Source organism: Rhinolophus sinicus, linkage group LG06 (assembly GCF_036562045.2).
Source record: "Rhinolophus sinicus isolate RSC01 linkage group LG06, ASM3656204v1, whole genome shotgun sequence".
NCBI lineage: Eukaryota > Metazoa > Chordata > Mammalia > Chiroptera > Rhinolophidae > Rhinolophus > Rhinolophus sinicus.
The window spans coordinates 47,698,683-47,715,807 of record NC_133756.1 but is presented as its reverse complement, the minus strand read 5'-3'; the positions used below and the strand labels follow the sequence as shown (position 1 = coordinate 47,715,807).

Genomic DNA, 17,125 nt, shown 5'->3' with positions numbered 1-17,125 from the left:
TACCTAAGGGTGGAGTACCCTAGAAGTGGATGAATGATTATAGAGGTTTGTTGGAAGTCACAGACAATAAAAGACAAAGAAAGAACAGAGTGTACCCAAGGAAACAGCTCTGAGGTCCACTTCTCTGAAAAATACCACACAAGGTCACAGCTTCATTATTCTTCCATTATGAGGTGATGAGGAGAAAAACAAGATTCTATTTTCATTCCATCCATCATCTCTAACTTTTGATTAGGTAGTCAGTTCAGTAGCATACAATATACACAGAAAAGATGAAAGAGCATTTGTGTTTCTACTTTTAATTACAGAAGGCAAGATGATGAAATTCAGTTTTTGAAAGGAACCTTGTCTTGAGAAAATTGCTTACGCTGACTTACTTTTTGCCATGCAGAAGTTTAACCAAATCAGTGAGTGTGACTAGACAGCCTAAGGTCCCGACACGTAGCCTGTTGTAGCCATTCCTGGGAGATCAGAACCATCCCACCCCTTTGGACCACTTTTACAGTGTCAGGATTTCTTTCTTTGATCCATCTTCCCACAGGCTTCTAGAATATGAAAAACACCATTTTGGTAGCTTCTTTTAGCATGTGGGGGGAATGAGATAGGAGGGTGTCGTCTATTAACATGGCTCTGCTGCCGTGGAATCGTATCATTTGGTGAACAAAGACCAATGAAGGAGAGTCTGAGAGGTCCTACATTTGGGGCCTGGTGACCCAAGAGCCTTATTAGTCACAACCCCTCTGGCTAGGCACCTCGTTTCTGTTCTGCAAACAATGCTGACGGCTCCATCAGGCTCTGCACCGCCACACCTGTAAGCTGAGGCGCAGCGCTGGGAAACAGAAGTCACTCTTAGGTGCCTGCGATAGCTGATACGGAGGCCTGGCTTGCAGAAGGGAGTAATCTTGACCCCATGCACTGTTCATTCAGCTGAAAGGAGGGGCAGCACTGTACTTCAGGGTCAGGAAAGGACGTTGATGATCAGAATGCCATTAATTAGAATACAGAGACTCTTTAAATGACTACCTTCTAAAGGGCAGGAGACGGGCCTGAAAGTAATCCAGATCGTGTCCACCATTGGTGAAACAAATGAGTCCCATACAAGGTATGGACTAGAACAGCCATCTCCTCACCCCTGGCAGAGAGAGGAGGGTCTCCTCAGGGGCTGCAGATGCCTCAGGCCTGCACTCATTTCAGCTCCAAGGCCTGCCTGTGGACTGAGGCCACAGTGTCCCTGCTCTTAGAAGTCAGACTCAAAGCTCCCTCCGGGGACCCAGCAGGGGACCTGAAGGCAGAAAGGCCTTCATTCCTTTGGGCCAGGGCTCTGCATGAAGGCAGCTGAGTGGCTAAACAAGCTGTCCCTGTGTCCACATCTGCTCTTTGGGGATGGCTGGAGACACTCTCAGGCCCTCACCCAGCAGATGTTGTGAAGTGAAGGCAACACATGAGAAGCAGGGAGTCAGGACACACGGACAACAGCAGAGAAGTGACAAATGACAGGGTAGGAAGACAGAAGAGCCTTAAACATACAACTCTCTGGAGCCATTTAACACTGGGCTATCAGCCCTGTGGACCTCAAGTGCTGCTGAGGGCATGGCGGTATTAGAGCACTGGACAGTGATTGATGCTCAGTGTGAGTCACCAAACAGAGTCCAAATTATGTCCACTACCCTCTATTTAATAGGCAAGGATATGTAATGCATTTGAGAAACAGTTATATCTCAATGACTGAAATTTTTCTAAAACTCTTTAATTTTCTGGAAAATTGACTCGTCTCTCAAATGTTGACCGAAAAATAAAGCATTGCCATGCTTGAAATAACTCAACTGACTGTAGGGTATATACATTTTCCTGTTTAGCAAGTTGTTGTTTTTGTTGTTGACTTAATATCGATTCATAGAATAAAGGAGAGGTCTATTTTAATGCCTCTGAAGTTACAGTGTCGTTTTTCTACAGGTCTTGCTACCATTAGACAATCCATACGGCAAAATTACTGGTACAGTCAAGAGGAAGCTGGCTTCAAATCTGTGACATGGTAGCCACCAGTGGGAGTCCATTCTTAGCCGAGGAATTCCTAAAGCCACTTGTGATGCTGGAAATCAGAGCATGTAACTATGCAAATTTTCAACCTCCTGTGTTGATTTATATTGTTCATTTTCCTCTTGTATGAAAGAATTCTTCTACATCTAGCTCAACGAGGTGTTTTGTGATTAGTAATTATAACATGCTTTGTGGGTACAGTTTATTCCACAAATGCTGAGCACTATTGAAACAATTATAAATCAGTATTTCTTTTTAGTTGTGTTGTGCCTTTTTATCTTAGAGAAGTTTTGGAATCAATTCATTAAGAAAATAATCATGAATTATTGGAAGTGTGAAATCAATTAATCGGTGCACAAGTTTAAGAAGCAAGCAGTTTTTTCATCCTATTGATGCTACAACGTTGCTTCTGGGTAGGGCAGAGAATGTAATGACAAAATCATATTTTGAAATATATCACCATGGTGACCTCAATCAGACTGAATATTTGAATTTTTAAAGAATGCTCTAGTATATGTGTCATTGGGAGTTTATTTCTACTCTACAAGTACTTTTGTAATCTTAATGTATTAGTTTTATGACATTTATAACCCTTAGAGAATATTTAGTACACATTGGGGCACTGAAAAATGTGTAAATAATTTTCTTTGAACAATGTACTACTTTGGCACAGTCACGTTTAATAAATGCTAAGTCAATGTACTGATGGATGAATATACATATAGAAAGAAGACTGGAAACTATATATATGGAAATATCAGCAGTGATGATTTCTGAATGGTGGGGTTATTACTGATTGTTATTTTTGGCCGTGTACTTTTCTGAATCTTCCAAATATGAACATTTATTGCCTATGTAATCAGATAAATAAATATAATTGATGATTTAAAGATGTATACAGATTTAAGTGGTGATTATTTTTATATCAATTGACTAACTCTATTATTGTGTATATACCATAAAATTTCATAAACTATAATTTTAGAAACCCATGTTGAAAACCTGTCTATATGAACATTCTAGATAATCTTCCTTATTTAAAATTCTCCATTTATTAAAAAAAATTTAAATCTCCAGTTTTTATAAGTGCTTGCATACAGAGGGTACCAAAAAAATGTATATACATTATAAGAAAGGAAAAAACTGTATTAAAATTGTAATAATATATACCTATAAAAAAAGTTGCATACAAGTAATGGTATACATTTTTTAGGCACCTCCGCTATAAACACTTAGTATAACTTGATAATTCTGCTTCACTCACCTTTTCATTATTACTACTTAAGGTAGCATGGTATAGTGTTTAATTTCACAAAGTCATTTAAATCCTGGATCCACCTCTTACTATGTGACCAGTGGCCTCATATACAAAATGGAGGTGAAAATAGAACGTATCTCATAGGTTTTTTGATGATTAAATGGGTTAACATTTCTAGAGAGCTTCAATAGTATTTATGCCTGACACATAGAAATTTCTGTATGTGTTTGTTAAATGAAATACCCTGCCTTCTTTTCATTTATTATTAGACCTAAGCAGAAAGTCATCATTGGACTTTGTGGGTGAGGTGAGAGGGGGGAGGGGTAAGAGCTGTGAATCCTAGAAGATGCTGGAGGCCATTCACCAGCTAGTGCCAGCTTGAAAAGAACATGAGACAAAAAGGATGAAATCATTTGATAAGGAGAGTTCTGTGCTATACTGAATGCTCATGTTACAAAAAGTGCTTCTGCATCATGTCGCTTGCATGGCCAAACGGCTAGTACATTTTATTCCTCTGCTGATTTGACAATTCTGTTCAAAAAGGAGTTTAACGTCTAACATGATGTTTTCTAAACATGCAAACAAGAACATGAAACTTAATTAGGCCCTTCTTACTTGATATTCTCTTGGTCATGTAAGTTATAGAAACACTAGTTCCTTCAAAGAAGAAATCCATATTAGAGCCGAATCTTTAGAGATTGTGGCCCATTTTATACATATATGCATTTGCTTCTCCTGAGCTCTTAAAACGTTTATTGTAATGGATTGCAAATGAGCTATTGAATGTTATATCCCAGGTGTATGGCAGCAAAGCCTGTCGTCTGTAAATTTTCAACCAGCTTCCTGCTTTGTGAAGGATGTTTTCTTGTGGCTGAGATTGCAAACTACGTGCTGAAAACCAAGCTTTGTGTTTCACTTGCTGGCAGATGGAGCAGCCTGGCCTGAACTGTAAACACCTGTGAGGTAGTTGTATCAAAACACTTGGTAATTTTGTTATGGAAGGTTACCCGGACTCTGTTCCAATATTGTGGGAAGCAGAGCTGCTCTCACAACACTCTCCCCTCTTCTTTCCCCATCCTCACCCCCACCCCATCTCAAGTACTGTCGTGGGGGAATAACAGCAGGTGCATTTACTGCCTGGGAGGCAGTTTGCATGGTACCAAATGCGGAAGCCATCACTTGGGGCTTGGGGCTTTGGCAGCGAAGACGCTGGCTAAGGCTTGTTCCAAATCCTCTAGATTCCATCTCCTAACTTTTCTTTGAGATAGGCTCAGAAAATATGTCCTGTGCCTTTTCCTTTTGGAGTCAGGCTTAAGTTCATACCATTCTTTACTTTAACTAACCTGCTTTTTCTCCCTTTTTGCTCCCCAGTATGATAGAAATAACTCTTTTGAGACAGCCTTTTACTTTTTTGTCATTGAAACAGAATGTATCTTTTTCAATCACCTGGAAGATTTACCTATAGAAATCTTAACTTCTCGCTAACCCCCTAACCCTCTGTCCAGAAAGACCATTTTCTTTCCTTCAGACTCTGGGCGGAATGGAGTTTGCTTTTTGTAGTCAGTCTCCTTTTGTACAACATTTGTATTATATCTTCTGCTTCCTCACCTGGATTTATGAGGAAACCAAATATTCTTTCTGAAGACATCGATTTCAAACCTCTAACCAGACACACTGGGTTCTTCCTGCTTCCAAATATTGAAGATTTAATTTCTGTATTTTTCATAGTCTCTGTTCTCATTTCTCTCAGAGCTCAGCTGCTTTTCATTCTTCCATTTGCTTCAACTCTCAGAAATTCTTACAGGTTTTTCTTGTTGTTATTGTTATGGTTGTTTTTTTAGGGGGAGAGGGGGCCATCTTACTGAGGCCCTATTGAGAATATAATGGCTATGGACCTGCTTCCCAGGAAAATGTTCATTCATGTCTCTACAGGTGCCATCACATCGATTGAGGAAGTAGTTTACACTCTATCCTTCAAGTATAAGGGATTCCAATAATAATTTACCACTTAAGGAATATATTCAGCCAAACTTAGAACAAAGGCACACTGATTACCTTTATATGAGAAAGGGAAATAAGTATTTAGAATAAAAGGGAAGGATCCCAGGTATATTAGTTTCCTGAGGCTATTGTAACCAATTAACACAAACTTGGTGGTGCACAACAACAGAAATTTATTCCCTTATTATTTTGGAGGCCAGACGTCCAAAATCAAGGTGGTGGAAGGACTGTGTCCTCTTTAAAAGCTCTAGAGGAGATTCTGTCTTGGATCTTTCAGCTTCTGCTACTTTCTTGATCTTTCAGCTTCTGCTACTTTCAGGGTTTTCTTCGTTTGTGGCTCCACATCTCCAATCTCTGCCTCCATGGTCACACTGCTTCTTTCTCTTCTGCCTGTCATTCTCCCCTGTGTGACTCCCGTTTTTTTTTAAAAATTAAAGTTTATTGAGGTCACAGTGGTTAATAAAGTTACACAGGTTTCAGGTGTACAGTTCTGTAATACATCATCTATATACCACATTGTGTGCTCAGCACTCAGAGTCAGTTCTTCCATCACCATATATTTGATCCCTTTTACCCTCATCTACCAACCCCCTCTTCCCTTACCCTCTGGTAACCACTAAACTATTGTTTGTGGCTATGAGATTTTGTTTTGTCATTTGTTTGTCTTGTTCTTTTGTTGTTTTCAGTTTTACATACCACACATCAGTGAAATCATACGGTTCTCGACTTTTTCTGTCTGACTTATTTCACTTAGTAGAATAATCTCAAGATCCATCCATTTTGTTGCAAATGGTACTGTTTCATCTTTCCTTATGGCAGAGTAGTATTCCATTGTGTATATATACCACATCTTCTTTATCTAATCATCTATCGAAGGACACTTTGGTTGTTTCCATGCCTTGGCCACCGTAAACAAAGCTGCAATGAACATTGGAGCACATATGTCTTTATGGATAAATGTTTTCAGATTTTTGGGGTAGATACCCAGGAGAGGGATTGCTGAGTCATATGGTAATTCTATTCTTAATTTTTTGAGGAACTTCCACACTGCCTTCCATAGCGGCTGCACCACTCTGCATTCCCACCAACAGTGTATGAGGGTTCCTTTTTCTCCACAGCCTCTCCAACACTTGTTATTATTTGTCTTGCTGATGACAGCCATTCTAACAGTGGGAGCTGATATCTCATTGTGGTTTTTATTTGCATTTCTCTGATGATTAGTGGTGTTGAACATCTTTTCGTATGTCTATTGGCCATCTATATGTCTTCTTTGGAGAAATGTCTGTTCAAGTCCTCTACCCATTTTTTAATTGGATTGTTTATTTTTTTGTTGGTAAGTTGTATGAATTTCTTATATATTTTGGAGACCTAAAAACATAAGACCTGAAACAATAAACTGCATAGAATAAAACAGGATTGGGGCTGGCCCAGTGGCTCAGGTGGTTGGAACGCCATGCTCTTAATGCTGATGTCACTGGTTCGGTGCCCACATGGGCCAGTGAGCTGCGCCCTCTACAGCTAAGATTGTGAGCAACAGCTCCCCCTGGAGCTGGGCTGCTGTGAGCTGTGTGGGATACCGTGGGCTGCTGTAAGTGACCCACCAACGACCAGTGACCGACTGCCTCAGCGGGGGGAGCACAAGGCTCATAATACCAGCATGGGTCAGGGAGCTGTGTCCTATACAACTAGACTGAGAAACAACAGCTTGAACCAGAGTGGGGACGGGGAGGTGGCAGAGGGGGGGGGAGAAGAAAACATGGGTACTAAACTTATGGCCCTTGGGTTCAAAGAGGCTTTTATGAATTTGACCTCAAAGGCAAGGGAAGTAAAAGCTAAAATAAATGAATAGGACTATATCAAACTAAAAAGCTCTGCACAGCAAAAGAAACCATCAACAAAATAAAAAGGCACCAACTGAATGGGAGATTTTTGCACACAACGCCTCTGAGAAGGGGTTAATATCCTGTGTGACTCTGATAAGGACACTTCTCATTGAATTTAGGGCCCACCCAAGTAACCTTCAGTGATCTCTTCATCTCAAGATCCTTAACTTACTGACACCTACGAAGGGCTTTTTTTTCCATGTAAGGTCACATTTGCAGGTTCTGGCAATTAGGATGTGAACATAGGACTCTGGGGCCACCTCTCAATCCACTCCAGCAAGTCAGGAGACAGTGACGTTCATGAGGGCAGTTCTTCTCATACCTATGGGGTCTTCAGCTAAGCACACACCACTATTCCCTTCATATCTAAGGACGGTCACATCCCCCTTCCAGTTCAATCAGCTTTCACACAAATATTTATAAAAGGGTGAGGAGCGTGGTATTGGGATCTAGCGAGTGCTAAGTTTTAGACTGGGCTCCACCAATTTCTAGCTGTGTGAGCTTGGGCAACTCACCCTAAACTTTAGTTTTCTAATTTTGAAATGGGAATAATAATAATACCTACTTCAGAGTAACTGAGATAATGCATATGTAAGTTAGAATGCTGTTGGTTACCAGTAACTGAATACCTAAGAGGTATTCTGAAAGGAGCTCTTATTTACTTAAGAAGTTTAGAGAGAGACTATCCCAGGATTGATTTGGCCATTTGGTGATAGTATAAAGGACTCAGGCTCTTTCCATCCTTCACTCTGCCATCTTCAGTGTGTGGTAATGTTTCTTCTGTGGGCACAAAATGGGTGGTAAAGCTCCTGTTAAAGATGCTATAGTTCATCATGAGATCTCTCTTGGGACCAAAGCACTAGGTGCCGGAAGTGTTCACCTTTGCTGGCATATGGTTGGGACCCCCTGCTGGAGCTGCCCTTGGGTAAAGGAAGCTGTTTCGCCCAAATTTATACCCACTCCCCTGCTCATCATTGTGGGAGATACAAAATCCTGAACCCCTTGCCTCAGTTGGGATAACTCTGCAGGGGCCTTCCAGCTCCACATCTTCCAACTGGCTGAGGCCTCTGTTGCAACGGCGTCACTGTCAGCTTCTCCCTCTGTCCAGTGCTGCTGCCCTCACTGCTCACAGGCATTGTTCCAGAGAGCATTCCTCAATAAACCTGCTGCATGAAAATCTCAGGGTCCAACTATGTGATTCAGGGGCAAGCCAATCTGTGATACCAGGAGTTGTCCTAGGAAGGAGACTCTAAGATGGGGTTTTGGGAGCTGATGACCCACTGGCCAGCTGGCAATGAGCCTGTAGAATGTTGCAGTCATGCAAGTGTTGAAACTTTCACCAGAGGTGAATTAAGAGGGGACACTGGAGGAAAGGAATACATGGTAGGGGCAACATCTCAGATGCTTGAGACATTTAGGAGAAATAATTATTACAAGGACTGTAGAATTTGGATGGGTGTTGCTGCGAACCATTAAATGCATTAAGAAAAACACTTAAAAAACTGAGGATGATTAATATCCAATATAAGTCAAAGCATGAAAGCAAGAGGGCCTCCTTGGCAGTATATAAACAGAAGCTACAGCCAGATGGCAGAAAAAGCTTAGAAGCAAGCCCAGGACTTACTTATAAGAACAGCAGTGTTCCAAGGAAGATTGAATTCTCAGCCCTAAAGGTCTGCCACACCAAGGTGAGGGTCCTGACTTATGTGCCTGAAATCTTGAATCCTTAGATTTCCCTGAATTCTCTGGGCCTGCAGAAGGGCCTTCTCCTCCCAGTTAAAAGCTAGCACTGCCCTGCTTGCTTGAAGGCAATGCAGAGATTTCTGCCTAGCAAGGAAACAGTGCTCCCCTGAGATCCAGCACTACCTCTCCTCCTGGCTACCAGACCTATAATTAGGGTCAAATCACATCATGAACCAACCAGCCAGAGACATGCTGTGCCTGCTCAGGGAGCAAAGGGTCTATAGGCCAAAAGAGTGGCAAAGACTCAATCAATATACACAGGAGCTAATGGATTATATATGAGACTGGATCCTGAGGGTACTAGATAAAACCCATCCATCTTTCAAATCAAGAAGGAGGGACAGAAGCAGTTTCTATTCACATGGGATGAACACTGTATACATTTATGGTCTTACCCTATGACTACATTAAGTCTTCTGCCTTTGTATATGGGACCAGGACTATCTGGACATTTCATAGAATATCACATTGGTCTATCATATCCATGGTATCATGTTAATTGGACTGGAAGAGCAAGAAGCTATGCTTGTAATCCAGAGAATGGTAGAGAAACTCATCAGAAGCCCACCATATTAGTGAGGTTTTCAGGAGTGTAATGGTTTAGGGCAGCGGTTGAAAAAAATCTGTCCCAACACCTGTTTTTGTAAATAAAATTTCATTGGAACACAGCCAGGCCAATTGGCTTGTATATTATCTATGATTTGTTTTGTGACACGATGGTAGAATAACAGAAAATAAAGAATTAATAAGAAATATAAGTCAGTTGTAACAGACTATTTGTGCCACAAATCTTAAAATATTTACTCTCTGGCCCTATATAGAAAAACTTTGATGACCCCTGGTCTAGAGCATTCCAGGACATTTCTTCCAATATCGAGAACATATTACTGCATCTCAAACTTTCTACCACCAAGAAGAGAGCACAATGCCTGGTAGTCTCTTCAGGTTTTGGAGGCATCATATTCCAATGGGATATTCCAATGGGAATACTGGTCCAACCCTTTACTGGGTGACAAGGAAACCTTCCAACTTTGAGTAGTAAAAGCCTCTGCAGCAGATCCAGGCTGGGTGCAAAAATTCTTGCTGCCTGGCCATATGAATTAGCAAACCTTACACTATTAGAAATGCCTCTGATTGAGGAAGATGCTGTGTGGGGCTTATAGCAAGCCCCAATAGGAAAATTACATGCTATCTGTAGCAGGGAATTAGTCATCATTTGAAAAATAGCTTCTGGTGTGTTACTGGGTCTTGGTAAAGACAATTGTCTGTCTATGGACATCAAGGAACTTTATGGCCAGAGCTGCTCATCATGAACTGGTTTCCATCACACCCACCAAGCATTAGGAGCTGGCGAGTCCAACAGGAATCCATTGTAAGATAGAAATGAGAGATTTGGGATCAGATACAAGTAAAGCTATGGGGCACAAGACGTGGGCCATAAAAGGAAGGTAGCTTTTATGACAGTGGTGAAAGGAAATCCTTGCAATGAGTAAAGCTTTAGAAAATGCAGCAAAGGGTCATCTACTCTGTGTAGAAAGAAAAGTGGCGCTAGATATGAATATATAAAAACTCATGGCAGATGGCTTGGTTGGTTGGTCAGGCTCCTGGAAAGTTCAAGATTGGCAAATTGGGGAGAAGGAAGAGGCTTGTGAATAGATTTGTATATATTAATCAAGTTTTGTTTGGTTGTTTGTTTTTTATTATTTTTTTTAATCTTATGATGTTTTGAATCTTGAGGGGACTTACAGACCCAGGGAGAGATTGCCTCTCCCAGGGTTAGCTAATTCCTAAAGTTAAAAAACTTACCTGGAAGCATGCCTCTCATATGCAATCTAACCACTTCCTTTATGTAAATCATACACGAAACCATATTTCCCTAGCCCTAAGTCAACCCATGGCCAGGAACCAAACAGCTAGAGACAGTCCCTATGCCCCAAATCCTGCCACAATTATTCCTGGAGTGGGGATACTTCCACTTGGGGATTCAGTGAGAGTGATTTAATCTGAAAGCTATAGGCTTGTACAATCAGCCAACTCAACGATTCTGAAGAAAAACCGCTATTCCCAGCCCACTGAATAGCCAAGAGAGAATCAATCAGACTGAATGCATAGAACATTTACGAAGGGGAAATGACATTGTAGAACATGACAATGCTGTAAGTTTTAAGTGAATGGTGGAGGGGAACAGCGACGCGTGTAACTCAATTGGATTCTCAGAAGAATCACAGAAATTAAATGCTGAAATAAACTTCTGGTTGGACTTGTTTATTTTATATGGGAGACAATTGAACCAACAGAGGTTAAAAGATGTGTACGAGGTCTTGCAGAGAGGTCAGCAGCAGATCTGGGACCAGAAACCCAGTCTCCTGATCCTCCGTCCGGTGTTCCCTTTCTCCTCCACTGTGAATTTGTGGCTCCAAAGTTGTCCTTTTTAATTATCTGTGGATCAGGCTGATGTTAACTTACTCTGCATCCTGCATGCACCCCATACAGAAGGTTGATGAATAACCTATATTCTGGTGGCTGGGTGAAGTCACCTTAACATTAAAAATTCATTATGAAATCTGCCCATATAGGCAATTAAACAGACTGATGTCAACCTAATTGGCTCAAATTAATGAATGCAGACCTACTCAGATTTTACAATTTTATTATTTTCTTAATTTTTTACTGTTTGTTATTGACCTAAAAATATCAGAGGTCTCCCTTTCATTAGTCTCACAAAACCATTTGAATGTCATTAGAATGTTCATTTTTAATTAGGGACAGGATGTATTTAGAATTCACAAATGCCTCAAACTAACTTCTCTAGGCCTTTGGGGACCAATAGAAATATATGCATTTTGCTCAGAATATTTCCCTTTACTCAGCATAACAATTTTTTACGGTGCTTAAGTAATATAGGTTTTTTCTTTTCTTTTATATGCCCTTATGAAGATAAAGCATCCAGAACTACCCGATATCCAAGGACCTGAGAAAGTAATTGTTTTATCTTTTAGTAAGATTCGGATGCATCAAATGAGCAGTATTTGGGTTCAGCATGTGTTTGTTAGTTCTGTGACTCGGCTGGGCTTGAAATGAAGTGAGAACATAGTAATAAACCATATTTTAATGCACTTTTCCTATAACACTAATGACTGTACACTCTAGTGTCATTTGATCCTCCGTCCTTATAAGACTAGTGTTATGGAAGGACTGCTAGCTTCCCCACAGTATCCATCCCTCTGTCCTTATTTCACTGGGCACTTGGCTGCCTGAAATAAAGACTGCAGTTCCCAACATCCCTTGCAACTAGATATGGCCAAATGACTAAGTTCTTGTTAAAGGGATGTAAGTGGAAGTGCTGTATGCAAGTTCTCATAGCAGGTGCCTTCTTTCTTTTTTCTTCCTCTTGGCTGGAATACAGTTGCGATAACTGAAGCTTAAGCAGTCATCTTGGACCACATAGGAAGCTGTGTGTTGAGGATGGTGGAGAAACATGCTAGGAGAAATCTAGGCCCAGGTGGTCATGGAGTGGATACTGACTCTGATCTGCTTACCTTCAGACTTCATGTACGTGGTAGAGAAATTCTGTCTTATCTAAGTACTGTTATTTGGATTTGTAACTGAAACTAATCCTAACCCATACACTTGTGTTGTTCTGTCCTAATTGAGATGTGCTGTAAGTATAAAATCCACAGTGGATTTTGAAGATGTATGAAAAAAAGACTATCATAAAGTCTATCGTAAAGTCTATCATAATAATTTTTATATTAAATGGTAATATTTTGGATATATTGAGTTAAATATATTTTTTAATTCCCCCATTTCTTTTTGCTTTTCAAAACGTGACTACTAGAAAATTGTAAATTACATATGTGGCTCACGTTATATTTTTACTGGACAGGACACATTTTTATTGGTTAGTGTTGCTTTGCAATGTCTTTGTATTTGCACTAGAGAATAGATGAGGTACCCCAGGCTAAGGGGAGCCATACAACTTACCCAAGTTTCCATGTCAGGTAAATGGTGGGGCCGGATTCAAGCCCAGCTCTATCTGGAGCAGCCCCAGGGCTCCCACCCACTGCAACTCAAGTGTATCTCAACTGGTGTCATTGGGTTCTGGCATAGTGGCAAGAATACCGTCCAAACGCTACTTCTTAAAGGCAGGAAATGCTGGTTACTTGAAGAGTTTTACTGAGTTCCCCTCAAAATACATTTATAATCTGATGAGTTTTATAGTCTTATTTTCAAACTGTATTTCCCAGCACATAAAAATAACGTGTAACCTATTGAAAAAGGGAATGAAACACAATATAAGGATTGATTCTGCTACCTTTAATTCAGAAAGAAGACATTTAACTTGAAAACTTTGCCATAGATATGTCCCACAGATGACAGAGCTGGAGATCCTTGTGACACCTTTTTCCTTGGTTGCTTCACCTGAGTTTTCTGGAAGCTTAGGGCCTTTACGCTCTGTAACCTGAGATGCCCCATGGGTGATGCCTAGTTGATAGCATGTGCTATCTTGTGGCACATATTCCCTTCGTTGTTTGTAGATCTGGCTGCTCGGGCTATGGCCTGCTCCACAGGTACTGAGTATGTTCAGCATTATTTACACCTTTGCTCACTGACCTTTTCCCCACCTCTGCTATGATAAAGCTGGTAGGTCTGCCTATTCTATAGAAGAGGGGCACATTTTCTATTTGGAAATTGCCTAACATCCCCAGTTTTCCTATTTTCTCCTTAAAGATAACTGTAGACAGGAACACCCTGCCTCCCTGAGGTAAATAGATATATATAGCTACCTCCTGGTGGGTAGCCAAAGCCTTCTCTTGCTTTACTCACAGGTTCCTCCATTATTCTTCCCCAGTGCTAGGCTAGGCCCAATGCTTTTCTTGAAATTCACAAACACATAAGACAGCCACAGTCACCAAATGAACTTGGATGTGATATTTTTAATCTCTTTTTATCTATATGGAACTGCCACTACTGGCCAGAAGTGGTATCCAAACTACTTAATTGACTATGGAGCTACAGCATGAAGCTAACGAGCTGCTCATTAATGCACCCGTGGTTCTTTCCCTCTGTCCTGTGGCTTCTGTTCCTGGTTTGGAAGCAGAATTAATAAGTTTTCTCCTAAGGAGCATATCTGTCCTACAGCAGTCAGCTCTTTGAACATTTAACTTCACCCTCCAAATCATTGCAGAAAACAGTTAATGGCTCTGCGCCCAGACCTGACCCCTGCAGATCCCATTTGCAATGACCGTCAGAGGCAGATGGATCACCCCCAGTAAGTACTTTTTGCGCTCGGCTTCCAAATCTGGGAGTGGCTGGGCAAACGGTGGGTCATTTGACTTTTCTAAATTAAATTCCTCCAAAGATATATTTCACTAATGCAAGGGAAGGACAGTGGGGGGCCCTGACAGTGTATGCTAAGCTCAGAGGGATAAAATCGTGCTCAGATGGGATATTTGTTGAGTGCAGAATGAGGACATTACCAACAATTGGTCTGCTTTTCATCATATTCATCACGTCCACTAAGAATCAAAAATGATGCTCAAATCTGCTGCACACCGCAATGCAATATGCCAGCTTGTTTTCTTTTCACCAAAATCTAATTCCTGAATTAGATTTCTAATTCTAGTTCAATCTCTGTTTTTAATCTCTAGTTCCTGAATGGATTTATTCCAAGGAGGCTCTCTGTGTGTTCTTTGCTTTAGATCAGGGACCTAAATTTCATATACCTTCAGGGTCCAGACAAGTGATGTCAAAGTGTGCAGTTGCTGGTTGCAAAATATTAGGGAATTAAAAGATTATCATAAATTGGAGCTTTCAGTCTCACCTCGAAGAATGCAAATGTTGTTGTAAAAAGACACACATATTGCACAGGCCGAAGGAAAACATGTCAGCTTAGGTTCCACTGAAAAGCAACCTGTTTGTGAACTTGCCTTTAAATCAATGCCTTAAATATCTTTTGTAGGGTCTAAATCCGAGGTTCAAATGCAGGTGGGGAGGGGAGGTAGAGTGGCAAATACTTTTAAAAAATCCCTGATGGTTCTGATATCCTGTCTGCCCCTCCAGTTGAAAATAATCAGATTCAACATTAAACAATTCTCACATGAGACCTATTGGCATTGAGGCATACTCATTACCACTTGTACTCATGAGGTGCCTCCCCAGATGGCATGTATATTTGCTACTAGTTGCAGACCCAGATCACACTAATAGAAATCCAGTGTGATCTGAAAAGGAATCAGACATCTACGGTTTTACTGCTGTCTGGAGACAAAGGCTGCCTACCTGCTGAATTTCAAGTACTTCCAGCCATTCTCTATGGCTTACTTTGATTGCACTGCTTTTCCCCTGGATTGAGGATGTGAGGTGGAAGGAATGAAAGCACCTTCAGTTACTGTCAAGGCACTAAATTCTGCCTGTCACAGACCTTTATTCTGGGTGCAAGAAAGGCAGACTATCTTTAATTTGCTAATTTTACCTGAAAGCTGTCAACAGAGGCTAGAGAATGATTGGATTCTTTTTGGTTTGCTTTTCAATTGAGACATTTTCTTTTCCTCTTTTTTTTTTTTTTTTTTTTTCCTGACAAGCATTTATAGAGCAGTCCAGATTTGAAGCTTAGTTGGGTTAGGTTGGAATTAGTGAACAAAGCTTCTAATAGTTGTGGGAAGTGACTGTGATAAAAAACGAAAAACAGAAACCATCTAGAGACTAAAAGGAGTGTGAGCCCAAGTTCAAATCTAGAGAAAAAATATAACTATAGACACATTTTCAGTGTCTTGTGCTCTAAGTGTTCAATGGTCAGCTGACTGGTGACAAAAAATCACCCCCTAATATTATTTCTCCTTTATCTACAGAATAATGGGACTTTTGAATTTTAATTGACCCCATGGCCTCCAAGAATAAGAAGAAATATTTCAAACTTTTCCTTGCAATGTGACTGAATTCTGGACAGCAAGATATAATAGGAAGTATTACGAACCATTTCTTGGAAGTGTCTAAAAGAAGGAAATTTCCCTTTTCTTCTTTTCTTCTCCCCATTGGTTGGAATTAAAGTGGTGGTGGCAAGAGCTGAAGCCGCCATCTTGGGCAATAAAATTCTTGGAATATCATGTATGATGGAGCAAAAAGATAGCTGGGGTCTGTGTTCCTAACCTTCCATGGAAGGTCATACAGGGGATCCCTGCTTCCCTTATCTGGACATTTAGATGAGGAGAAGCAAGCTTCTGTCTTGTTTACAATACCACTTGTGGTGGAGGTAAGAGCAGGGGAGGCACTTTCTAGCACTCATAGCCAAACCCTATTCCCAACTAGTATGGAAGGTATCAGGTGGATGCACAGAAGCAGAACTTGGACACTGTTCGGGTCGTCCCTTTGTGGTATAGGGCTCGGATGTCATCAGTATTTCTCTGGCGTGAAACGCCTTCAGAAAGGTTAATCAAGTTCTTCATTCCATCTTTCTTCTATGCGAACTCTTGTCCCTTCTTTCCCACCTAAATTACCAGCAGGTACACTTCTCACCTTTTATCACTCTCTCTGCTCACAGTACTTAATTATATTCTGCCTTTTATTCTTATGTTTTCTGTTTGCTGTCTCAGGTAGACTGTGAGAATTTGGGGGTAGAAAATGTCTCTTTTGTAACCCCCTCTCCCATTTAAAGTGCAAAATAAAGCATTACTTAAATCTCAGATACCCCATAAACTCCATAATTGAATTAATTTGGAACACATTTTTGAACCCCATTTACTATATCATTTCCTATGTTTTTCAGACTTTCTAGTCTTTAGAGAAATAATCCCCATGGGTGACTGACTTAAGTTAAAGAAAGAGGGAACTTCAGAAAGTTCATCATCTCAGCAAAGTTTTGTACGTGAGAATATGAGCTTTTGTCTGGAGGGAAGGTCCATGGCTTTCATCAGAATTTCCCCCCAAATTATGACCCCCACTAGTTTATAGAAAAAAAAATTTGGCTAAAAATTGGTTGTTGGGTGGGGGTAGGAGAAAGAACAAAGCATACATGGATAATTCAGTTTGTAAGGAAGATAAACCCACATATATATCTGTATGTTTTTTTTGGTCTAAAGTTTTCTTTTTTTTTTTTAAAAAAAAAATGGTTTAACTTCCTCTCCATGATTTTAAGGGGCAACCTTAATCCATAATCCCAGCTCCAGAAGCAACCAAACAGAAAAGATCAAACTCATACTGTGAA

The 17,125-nt window shown here is 40.5% G+C and overlaps 1 protein-coding gene across 1 annotated transcript in view; it reads left to right on the top strand.

The window, feature by feature from the left end:
- The window catches only part of LOC109436574 (uricase), a 28,406-nt gene extending 25,475 nt beyond the window's left edge, over positions 1-2,931 (top strand). The window contains exon 8 of the mRNA XM_019715248.2: positions 1,954-2,931. Coding sequence (XP_019570807.2) covers positions 1,954-2,028 — 75 coding nt within the window. The 3' untranslated portion in view covers positions 2,029-2,931. The remainder of the gene's footprint in view (positions 1-1,953) is intronic.
- Positions 2,932-17,125: the final 14,194 nt, after the last annotated feature.